This window comes from Octopus sinensis, linkage group LG2, assembly GCF_006345805.1.
Source record: "Octopus sinensis linkage group LG2, ASM634580v1, whole genome shotgun sequence".
Lineage (NCBI taxonomy): Eukaryota > Metazoa > Mollusca > Cephalopoda > Octopoda > Octopodidae > Octopus > Octopus sinensis.
In genome coordinates, this window is record NC_042998.1 from 196,978,915 (window position 1) to 196,991,674 (window position 12,760).

The 12,760-nt window shown below is 42.0% G+C and overlaps 1 protein-coding gene across 2 annotated transcripts in view; it reads right to left on the minus strand.

The window, feature by feature from the left end:
- LOC115223262 (acetyl-CoA acetyltransferase, mitochondrial) overlaps positions 1-5,947 on the minus strand; it is an 86,542-nt gene extending 80,595 nt beyond the window's left edge. For both annotated transcript variants that reach the window (XR_004997954.1, XM_029793768.2), the window contains exon 1: positions 5,796-5,947. Coding sequence is in view for 1 of the 2 variants with exons in the window: in XM_029793768.2 (XP_029649628.1) it covers positions 5,796-5,825 (30 nt within the window). In the remaining variant the exon portion in view is untranslated. The remainder of the gene's footprint in view (positions 1-5,795) is intronic.
- Positions 5,948-12,760: the final 6,813 nt, after the last annotated feature.

Here is a 12,760-nt window from a genome sequence, read left to right on the forward strand (position 1 = left end):
TGCAGAGAACAAATGTTTTTTACTCTTTTACTTGTTTCAGTCATTTGACTGCGGCCATGCTGGAGCACCGCCTTTAATCGAGCAACTCGACCCTGGGACTTATTCTTTTGTAAGCCCAGGACTTATTCTATCGGTCTCTTTTGCCGAACAACTAAGTAACAGGGACATAAACACACCAGCATCGGTTGTCAAGCAATGCTAGGGGGACAAACACAGACACACAAACACACACACATACATATATATATGTACATATATACGACAGGCTTCTTTCAGTTTCCGTCTACCAAATCCACTCACAAAGCTTCGGTCGGCCCGAGGCTATAGCAGAAGACACTTGCCCAAGATGCCACGCAGTGGAACTGAACCCGGAACCATGTGGTTGGTTAGCAAGCTACTTACCACACAGCCACTCCTGCGCCTAATTTTGTTTTCTTTATTTCAGAGTTCTGTATAAAAGGAACTAATTCCCGTTGCTTGTAGAAGACATTGAAGGCCTGTTGGTGAAATTTATTTAAGTTAGAGTTTATACAACTGAATCTAAAATATAATCAGATATGTACTGATATAGTTTAAACATGGTGGCATACACCTGAATTATCTATGGACAGGTGAACAACTAGTACCACAATGATGTAATATGACAAGGAGAGATATACTAGAGGACTTTGCACCTGTCGAGAGGGAGAGAGAGAGAGGGGAAGAGAGACAATAGTCGAGTGAACATGATAGGTTTTGTTGATCAAAACTTACTTCAGAGCCCATATCTAAAATGTACGATGACCTTGAATTTTCCTTATCTAATCAACCACACTGAAATTATATAAAGACAACACATTCGCACACTTCTAGGTTTGTGTACCTGCATTATTCAGTAGGATTAATTATTAGAAATATCTCGTAAATAAAACTCGTAAAAAGATGGAAAGGTTTATAGGAAGAAAATCAGTGTCTACAGAGGTCAAATTACAAATCATCATCATCATCATCGTTTAACGTCCGCTTTCCATGCTAGCATGGGTTGGACGGTTCAAAAGGGGTCTGGGAAGCCAGGAGGCCGCACCAGGCCAGTCAGATCTGGCAGTGTTTCTACAGCTGGATGCCCTTCCTATTGCCAACCACTCCGAGAGTGTAATGGGTGATTTTATGTGCCACCGACACAGGTGCCAGACGAGGCTGGCAGACGGTCACGCTCGAATGGTGTTTTTTTATGTGCCACCGACACAGGTGCCAGACGAGGCTGGCAGATGGCCACGCTCGGATGGTGTTTTTTATGTGCCACCGACACAGGTGCCAGACGAGGCTGGCGAACGGCTACGATCGGATGGTGTTTGTTACGTGCCCACAGCACGGGGCCAGTCGATGCGGTACTGGCTACGGTCCCGTTCGGATGGTTTTCTTATGTGCCACCGGCACTGGGACCACAAGGATACAAATTCCATTGATGTTCATCTATTTGATTTGATTCGATTTGACTTGACTTTCACTTGCCTCAACAGGTCTTCACAAGTATCACAAGCAGGAAGGTATGCACAGGTGGACTGACTACGTCCCAGGTAGTGGCCATATATATTGTTAAAGAGGACAACAAACGTTATGGCAAGACAAACATCTCAAGTCATATACATTATTATGATTTCTGCTATATCGAATATCTACAACGGCTCCATAACTACTATCTTGCCTATAACCTCGGAGCCCTGGTAATCTGTTACAGCACTTACCTGGTCATTTAGATCACCTGTGAATTAAATCTCCATACTTTGTGTGTGTGTTTCTGTGTGTGTATATATACTCTTTTACTCTTTTACTTGTTTCAGTCATTTGACTGTGGCCATGCTGGAGCACCGCCTTTAGTCGAGCAAATCGACCCCAGGATTTATTCTTTGTAAGCCCAGTACTTATTCTATCGGTCTCTTTTGCCGAACCGCTAAGTGACGGGGACCTAAACACACCAGCATCGGTTGTCAAGCAATGCTAGGGGGACAAACACAGACACACAAATATACACACACATACATATATATATACATATATCCAACAGGCTTCTTTCAGTTTCCGTCTACCAAATCCACTCACAAGGCATTGGTCAGCCTGAGGCTATAGCAGAAGATACTTGCCCAAGATGCCACGCAGTGGGACTGAACCTGGAACCATGTGGTTGGTAAGCAAGCTACTTACCACACAGCCACTCCTGTGCATATATATATACACACACACATCTCCGTCATTTAAAAGCATGAAGATGATAATTCTACTCTACTGCTACTTATTATAGGGGACTGTTTTTATTTTTATTTATTTATTTTTTTTGCTGTACATCCAAATATATATATACACACACACACATATATATAATGACAGGTACAATGATGAATTTAGGGTACAGTTCTCAGTCCCCTCCGACTCACCATTGTCCTCCAGGTTATAACAGAGGTATTTAAGACTGGTGCTGATGACCTCATCCTCATTGCAGGTCGAATACAATTAGGAAAGGAATTCCAGGTGTGAAAGCAAAACCTGGAATTAAAGTTAATTAAGCAAAGACCAAAGTTCTAGTAAGCAGAACAGACTGGACTCCACTCCCTTCAGGTCAATTGTCCTACTTGATATGTAGAAAAGGTGTAGACAGGAATTTCATATGGTGCATGAAACAAGCTATGTACACACTAGAGGTGCAGCGAAATCACAAGAAGGAGGTTAACAGAGGAAGTAGTGTTTGTATGCAGGAGCAATAAACACTAATGACACATGGGAAACGGATTTTCTTGAATGCTCTAGAGCAGGCCTGGCCACCTTGAATTACACTGCAGGTCACTTTAATCACAAAGTTTTTTGAGGGCTGCTTGTATACTTTATGCACTAATAGCATAACCAGCATCCATTGCTAGTGGAGCGCTAAGAGTACCACACGAGTGAGATCGTTGCCAGAGCAACAAGCTGACATTTGTGCCGATGGCATGTTAAAAACACCATTCAAACGTGATCGCTACCTGCGTCGCCTTACTAGCACTTGTGCTGGTGGCATGTGAAATATTCGAGCGAGGTCGTCGCCAGTGCCGCTGAACTGGCTCCTGTGCAGGTGGCACATAAAAAGTACCATTTGGGCGTGGCCGTTTCCAGTTCCACCAAACTGGCCCTCGTGACGGTGGCACGTAAAAGCACCCACTACACTCTCGGAGTGGTTGGCGTAAGGAAGGGCATCGAGCTGTAGAAACTCTAAAGGTGTTTAGTCAAACAAACAGACCCCAGTACTTATTTATTTTTTTTAAAGTCTGGTACTTATTCTATTAATCTCTTTTGCTGAATTACTAAGTTACAGGAATGTAAACAAACCAACACAAGTTATCAGGTAGTAGAGAATAGACACAAACACATACATACATGTGTATATATATATATATATGACAGGCTTCCACACAGCTTCTGTTGATCAAATCCACTGAATAGACTTTGGTTGGTCTAGGGCTATAGTAGAAAACATTTGTCCAAGGTGCCACATTGTGGGACTGAACCTGAAACCATATTGTTGGGAAGCATGCCAGACATTAACAGGTTAGTTTGAAGGAGACTTGGCTATTAATTTTAGCAAGTGAAGCAACTGTACAAAAATTTATGGTGTCTGGCTCTTCAAGATATTTGGCTGTTATTTCTAGCAAGTCAAGTAACCATACACTCTAAGACCAGTGATTTCCAGATGTCTTTGATTCATGGAACACAATAATAATGTTGACCTTGGGACACATTTGGTTGAGTAGTTTAAACGTGGATGTTCTGTTATTTTAAAACATGTTAATTTGTGATTGAACCAAATTCGATGACTGGCACCCAGCCATTGCCAGTGCCGCTGGACTGACTTCTGAGCAGGTGGCAATAAAGAAACACCGCTTCGACCCTGTGCTTGAGGTGACCTATTGAGTCAAGTACATCAACATCAAAAAATCAAATGGAAATTGTAGTTGTGATCCCTGTGCCAATGGCATGTAAAAAGCACTATTTGAACGTGACTGATGCCAATGCTGCCTTGAATGGCTTCTGTGCCGGTGGCACATAAAAAGCACCAACCGATCGTGGCCGTTGCCAGCCTCGCCTGGCACCTGTGCCGGTGGCATGTAAAAAGCACCTACCACACTCATGGAGTGGTTGGCGTTAGGAAGGGCATCAAGCTGTAGAAACACTGCCAGATCAGACTGGAGCGTGGTGCAGCTTCCTGGCTTCCCAGACCCCAGTCGAATCATCCAACCCATGCTAGCATGGAAAACGGACGTTAAACAATGATGATGGTATGTAGCATGGTGCTTTTTACATGCCACCAGCACAGGGATCACAACTACAATTTCACAGAGGGGACAAACAAGGACAGACAGACGGATTAAGTCGATTACATCGACACCAGTGCGTAACTGGTTGATAAATTTTGGGGACCTCGAAGTTGGTGAAGGTTGTGAAGAGGAGAGGAAGTTGTGTGAGGAGAGAAAGCGGAAGAGACGAGACTAAGAAAGTAAATAGATGTCGGCTGTGAGCTAGTTTAATCAATGCTAAATGGACTTTTGAATCACCTTAAGTAGTATGTATCGATCGTTCTGCGCAACGAACGCATCGGCCCATCCACAACTTTCGTGTTTCTTTGAAAGCCTTGTATATATAGCATGCTAAATTACTAGCCTGGTGTTCAAACCCTAATATCACCATGCTGAGAGTTCAAGACGAGAGGGGAAAAACCAATTTTAGTATTACACAAGTAATTTATTTATATTAACAAGGACGGACGAAAGGCGAAGTTGACCTCGGTGGGATTCGAACAATAATTACCAAAACGCGTTTGACCGGTGCCTCTAGCAATTCCTCTTGTAATTTCTAGTTTGTCCCTTTGGTAGATGCCCACAATATTATTATACATAATCGTCCTAACAACCCTGGTCACCTTTTTTCAGTTAGAGAACTCGTTCACCTGTAAACATGTTTATAAAACCAAAAATCAGTACAACACTCATGACTTTCAGAAACATTTTTCCGTACTTGGAATAAACTACCGGCGTCGGATAATTAGCTGCCGGGACTCTATTCATCCTTCGAAAGTTCCCAGCTTCATGAAACTGGCCAACACTACTTTTGACTTGCTTATACATCCATTCATTTCTTCTTTATTTTGTGTGTGGCTCTTACTGATCACTTCGATCTTTTCGTTTTATATCCCGTGTATGGCAATCTTTCGTCTCTAGTAGACCTTTCCGTCGATTTCCGTAAAAAAACTTCTTTTTTTTTTTTACATATGGGCTTGCGGGAACTTTTGAAGTAACGAGAGCGAAAGAGACTAAGAGAAAGCGATTGTATGACGAGGGAAGTTCTTTTGAAGTTACCGTGCATGGGACGCATTGATGTACATGTGTGTGTGTGTGTTTGATGGGGTGTGGGAGACAGACAGTATGTTGTGTAAACGACGGAAAGGTCTACTAGAGACGAAAGATCGTCCCCGTGGGCAATCTTTCGTCTCTAGTAGACCTTTCCGTCGGTATTACTCGGCCACTTTCGACTATCATCGTTGTCTTCCTTTACTAAACTTATGCTTTCTGTTCCTCTTTTACTCTTTTTGCGACGAATATAGTGTACTTTCAGCACTATACACTCATCAATATTCTACACATGCTGAATTCTGGTCCTGTTTTGCAAAGTCAAGACATTCATACCTACCTATACATGTCTCTTTCAATTATGAAGGGGAAACGAAATTACCAAGGGGGAAATTAAAACGAGGCATAGTCAAGGAAAAACAAGCTCTATCTGTTCCATCTTACCTTGGAATTTAATAGCCTCACAGACATCATTGTCAAGGGTTACGGACTCGACAGCAGCAACAACAACACGAAGATCAAAGCTTACAGAAACAATGACTGCAACTGACAACGTGCTTTGGACGACTGAGACCAAGGACGATAACTCTCGAGTGAGAGCGGTGTATAGTCTCCCTTTGGGAAAGAAATACGTCAGTGCTGCGAGAGTATTTGCCCGGTTGTCTTTAACGAATAAATTCCTCTGATGCCTTAGAAATACCTATTTCTTTACTACCCACAAGTGGCTAAACACACAGAGGGGACAAACAAGGACAGACAAACGGATTAAATCGATTACATCGACCCCAGTGCGTAACTGGTACTTATTTAATCGACCCCGAAAGGATGAAAGGCAAAGTCGACCTCGGCGGAATTTGAACTCAGAACGTAACGGCAGACGAAATACCTATTTCTTTACTACCCACAAGTGGCTAAACACACAGAGGGGACAAACAAGGACAGACAAACGGATTAAATCGATTACATCGACCCCAGTGCGTAACTGGTACTTATTTAATCGACCCCGAAAGGATGAAAGGCAAAGTCGACCTCGGCGGAATTTGAACTCAGAACGTAACGGCAGACGAAATACCTATTTCTTTACTACCCACAAGGGGCTAAACACAGAGGGGACAAACAAGGACAGACAAACGGATTAAATCGATTACATCGACCCCAGTGCGTAACTGGTACTTATTTAATCGACCCCGAAGGATGAAAGGCAAGTCGACCTCGGCGGAATTTGAACTCAGAACGTAACGGCAGACGAAATACCTATTTCTTTACTACCCACAAGTGGCTAAACACACAGAGGGGACAAACAAGGACAGACAAACGGATTAAATCGATTACATCGACCCCAGTGCGTAACTGGTACTTATTTAATCGACCCCGAAAGGATGAAAGGCAAAGTCGACCTCGGCGGAATTTGAACTCAGAACGTAACGGTAGACAAAATATGGCTATGCATTTCGTCCGGCGCGCTAACGTTTCTGCCAGATCGCTGCCTTATGATGCGTTAGAAATAACGTTGCTGGCCTGGAGCAGATCAAACTCTGATTTTTATTTTATTTATTTAGTCTTTTTTTATCTTTTCCTTTTGAACAGCACTTTTCAACATAATTTCTAGTTATCTAAACACTTTTAAACTTCGTATACTGGTAGAATGTGTCAAAATAAAACATTTTTTTCTCTTGGCTTTCTTGAGAAAATTGTAATTTGTTTGTTTAACGTAGTTTAAATTTTCGAATTTTAACCAATCCTATTCCTGCTATTTAGCTAAAATCATTTGCTGCGTCTAAAACTGAGACAACATCCTGTCACTAACCCTTCTACCAGTATACAAAATTTAAAAGTGTTTAGTTAACTAGAAATTGTGTTGAAAAGTGCTGTTCAAAAGGGAAAGATCCTTTTTTTTTTTCTGGCTACATTGCACTGCATTGTCACTAAAGTCCAAAAGTGAAGCGACTTAACTCGACAGAGAAAGTCATTTACTAAAACTTCTGGAAATTCTATCAAAACTGAAAGAATTGTTTTTTTCGAAACTGAAAATTTATTTCGAAACGTAGAACAAAACCAACATAAAAGAACACATCCATGCATGGATGTTGGATCTAGGTTAGAAACTGGTTCTTTCTCTATTGTCAAAGAATCTTGAAATAAACTGAATAATGACACGCATATTTTCGCTGATGGCATTAATGGTCCAAATATTCGTCCAGGAGAAGAAATCAATCCTCGGATTCGAGGGATGAGCCAGCGATATATATGTGTATATCTGTGTGCATGCCCAGCATGCACATGGATTTCACACACTTTGCTAATGTGCGTGTGTGTGTGTGTGTGCACATGTGTAAAATAATAATAATGAAATTATTATATACAGTGCTCAGGTGCACCACAACTTGTCAAAAGTGCGTATAAAGCATATGCAGTAATGTACAAATGTCTGGGAAGTGAACAGTGTATGAGTCAGATACATGCTTGTGTGTGTATGGAGGGGAGAAAATCAGGTGTAGTGTTGGCGAATCTCAGGAAGCATGGAAGTTTTGAAGGATGCAGTGCTCCAACAACTAACAACTGATGCCGGTAGTTTGTTCCATGCTTCAGCAACTCTCGGCGTGAAAAAATGTATCAGAAAGTCATGGGAGCTGTGCTGTTTTCTGACTTTGTAAACATGTCCACAGGTGTTAGATAGGTGGAGTTTGAAAAGGTGCTCAGAGTTATTGTTTGTAAGATGGTTAATAATTTTATGGGTGTCTGCCAAGTCAGCTGCCAGATGTCAGAGTTTCAATGTATCCATGCCCAGGGAAGTAAGGTGTTCAGAATATGGCAAATGCCTGATGGAGGGTATTCTCTTGGTTGCACGTCGCTGAACGGCTTCCAAATGATTAATATCCTGGGCAAGATAGGGGTTCCAGAGCTGTGATGCAATTTCCAAGTGAGGCCGCACCATAGCTATATAAAGCCGCAGATAGATAGCTGGAGAGTGGCTCACAAAGGACTTGGTGTGTGATGCCAAGACACCCTCAGCCTTCTTGGCAATTTTAGCAATGTGTTTTGTCCAATGCAAATCGCTGTCGACCATAACGCCCAGGTCACGTTCACAAGAAGACTTATATTCATTTCTTAAAGAATGTATTTGGATTTCATTGATTTTTTTCCTAGTTTTTTTGACTGTCCATATTACGCCAGCTTTTGGAAGCAATGTACTGAAATCTTAATTATGTGTTTTCTCTTACAAAGCTCATCTTTGTTGACCATGACATTTTTTAAGTACTGGGACCTGATAATGTTTTGATTCTACTTTAAAAAATACATCAACAAATTGGACTCTATGGAATAATTCTGAAGTGAGGACAGTCATAAATGATTAGTTCCATTCTTAAACTGAGGGATTTTCTATTGATATTGGACTGATGGGCTTTCCCAAAACTAGATGAAGAATCTTTTGATACAATATTAGGTTTTTAACATAATAGTTTCAAATTCTTACAGAGATTTAATGGATTAGTTAGAAATCTTTCTGCTCAATCTTGTAATTATGAAATGCTCCACATAGGCATAGAAAACAAAAATGAAATACATCAGCCAAACTCTGACTTTGGTTTCATTAATATTCAAGGTTTCCATTGTAACTTTTTTTTTCAGTTCAGTTTTTCTTACTATAAAACTCTCCTGACCTCTTTGCTCTGTGTGAGACTAACTTTAGTTTTGGTATTTCTATTTTGAATGTCTTTGTAATTGATTGCTCCCCTTGTCATTATATGGGAATGTTTTTGGTGTTTACACTCTTGGAGTGGTTGGCATTAGGAAGGGCCATCCAGCTGTAGAAACTCTGCCAGATCAAGATTGGAGCCTGGTGTAGCCATCTGGTTCGTCAGTCCTCAGTCAAAATCGTCCAACCCATGCCAGTATGGAAAGCGGACGTTAAACAACGATGATGATGATGATGATGATGATTTACAATCATTTTCTTATTGTTTGTGAATCTAGATTTGAATTTTCTGACCATTCCTTTGTGTTTCCACTTGATCCCCTTCCATTCTACCTTTTCTTCCTATATCATTCTCCATCCTCTCAACGTTGCACTCTCATTGCATTGCAGCAGACAAATTTGATCAGGTCCTTGTTACCCTCACCATCATTCAACATCCATTTTCCATGCTAAGCATGGGTTGGGCAGCAAATATTCTACAAACATCCTACGGTAAATATTTTAGTCCTTTGTGATTTCATTACACACCATGATAATTGATTTATTTTTATTGTGACAAGCAAACCGTTATATTGTGCTTTAGATAATTGTTTCAGAAGCAAATATTGTTACTTTTAACATATAGGCGCAGGAGTGGCTGTGTGGTAAGTATCTTGCTTACCAACCACATGGTTCCGGGTTCAATCCCACTGTGTGGCATCTTGGGCAAGTGTCTTCTTCTATAGCCTCGGGCTGACCAATGCCTTGTGAGTGGATTTGGTAGACGGAAACTGAAAGAAGCCTGTCGTATATATGTATATATATATATATATATGTATGTGTGTGTATATGTTTGTGTGTCTGTGTTTGTCCCCCCACCATCGCTTGACAACCGATGCTGGTGTGTTTACATCCCCGTCACTTAGCGGTTCGGCAAAAAGAGACTGATAGAATAAGTCCTGGGGTCGATTTGCTCGCCTAAAGGTGGTTCTCCAGCATGGCCGCAGTCAAATGACTGAAACAAGTAAAAGAGTATACTGAAAGCATTTCACAGGGTTTGCTATGCTGAACACTTCCACAAGCTTAAACTAAATGGAATTTCTGGAAGGATCATTATGGTTCTTGAATCTTTTCTAGATGAATGTAGCATTAAAGTTGCTTTAAATGGCCCTCAGTCTTTTAGTTCTATTCTTGGTTCAATCTTCATCTTAATTTATATTGTAATGGACTGTGGGCTGCGAGGTGACAAGAATGAGTCTCAGATACATCAGGCAGCCCTTAAAATAAATATACAAGAATAATTCTGTGCCGGTGACACGTAAAAAGCACCCACTACACTCACGGAGTGGTTGGCGTTAGGAAGGGCATCCAGCTGTAGAAACACTACCAGATCAGACTGGAGCCTGGTGCAGCCTTCTGGCTTCCCTGACCCTGGTCGAACCGTCCAACCCATGCTAGCACGGAAAGCGGAAGTTAAACAATGATGATGATGATGATGATGGTGATGATGATAGAAGAATAATTCTGTGCCGGTGACACGTAAAAAGCACCCACTACACTCACGGAGTGGTTGGCGTTAGGAAGGGCATCCAGCCGTAGAAACACTGCCAGATCAGACTGGAGCCTGGTGCAGCCTTCTGGCTTCCCAGACCCCGGTCGAACCGTCCAACCCATGCCAGCATGGAAAACGGACGTTAAACGATGATGATGATGATGATGAATACATATATGCCAGAGGGAAGAGAGAGAGAGACACAATTGAATAGAATATTTAAGAGAAGATTTATTGATATGTTAACAAGTGTGTCTGTGTGTGCGTCATGTATACAGAATAATAGACAGGCTGTCATGAGAGCAAAGTGCATGTGTGTATAGGCATGGATGTATGTGTGTGCACTAAGTACATATAAGAATAGTAACGTAGTGGACAGTGAAAGAGTCACGAATGTTCATAGACACAGGAACGAGAAATACCAGTTTGTAATCAATTGTACACAGTAGTTGAAATACTGTGTCAAGAAGTTGCAGTGAGCTGGCAGAAATGTTAGCACACTGGGCGAAATGCTTAGTGGTATTTTGTCTGCCGCTATGTTCTGAGTTCAAATTCCGCCAAGGTCGACTTTGCCTTTCATTCTTTTGGGTTGATTAAGTAAGTACCAGTTACGCTGTCTGTCTTTGTTTGTCTGTCCACTTTGTGTGTAGCCCCTTGTGGGCAATAAAGAAATAAGAAATTGTGGCAATGATGCGGAGCCGGAGTTGCAGTACATGTAGTACATGTGAAGTTGTGGCTGTAATGCTGCTGCCTGGGTCACTTGGTACAGAAGTTCTCACAGGTCGTATATTCACTGTTGATCCACGGTGAAGTAATTCACAAACAGTGCAGTGTTGGAACCTGGGTGAGTTGCTTCTTGAGCTGTGTACGTAGAGATGATGTTGATGACATTAAGAAGATGATGGTGGCGATGAAGAAAGAGATTGCCATGATGCTGTTGGACGAAGTTGGTAAGTCTCAATGTTGTTTGTTCCTTCTCGAGCCATGCCTGGCTCATAAGGGCCAGATTCCCGGTTTCCTTGGTGTATAGGTTCCCCACCTGGATGGGACGCCAGTCCGTCGCAGGTGAGCTGCTAGATGCAGGAGGAAAGAGTGAGAGAAAGTTGTGGCGAAAGAGTCAGCAGAAATTTCGCCATTACCTTCTGTACCAAGTGACCCAGGCAGCAGCATTACAGCCACAAACACACACATTGCCCGGTCTGAGATTCGAACCTGCAATTCCTCGACCGAGAGTCCACTGTTCTAACCACTAGGCCATGTGCCTTCTAAGTCTCAATGTGGCTACTGTTGTGTTGTTGCTAGAACTGGCTGTGTCTTTTGTAGTTATTGGCTAGACCTTAAAAGGTCTGAAACCTAAGACATTGAGATGAAGAGAAACTGGGTTTTTATAAGGAGCTGTAGGCTGAAAACTGGGTTGAGAACAGGCTGTCTCATGTGATTTATTTAGAGACTCTGATTGATTATACACTGCAGATTGGCATGACAGAGTAAGAGACAAATTGTGCCAATACCAACCAATCAGAGTAGTGGACACAATGGGGTCCAAATAGTGGTCAAAGGCTAGCTGTTACCTGCTAATTTTGAATGCATGTATATAAAATAAAGGGGAGAGAGGAATTTCACTCAAGTTTCTGCTACAATATCAATAATTTTCTAGATATCATGTCTATCCTTACTGTCTCTACTGATGATACTTTTATATATTCTTGCTTAAACGAGAAGTGGTAGGGGAGGTTCGCCCTGGGCAGCCCTTTTGGGTCTGCTGTATGCAATATGTGTTTTTTTGTGGGGTCTGGGGGTGGCACACACTCTAGCTATTATAGCTAGTCTTTTATTTGTCCTTTTGTTTGGAATACAGTAGTCACATTTGGGCTGTGACCCCTGCTGGTGTTCTCTTCTAAAATTATTTCTCCAGTTTCAGCAGCTAAACTTTAACCTCTGTCTCACCACAAAGACCCTGTTTCTTTATTTTTGTTCTATACACATTTCCACAGCCATTGTTCTTACTTACTTGTACTTGTGTTGCCGTTCACCCAGGGCGGGTTGAGCCAGCTTCTTCTCTGGTCCTGACGGCATCTCGAACCAAGGTGGCCCACGCTCGAACGTCCTGTGTGAGGTCACTGGAGATAGTGAGCCCTTCGCGGTTCCATCTGCGCAGACCAACCACTTGCGGACCTGAGA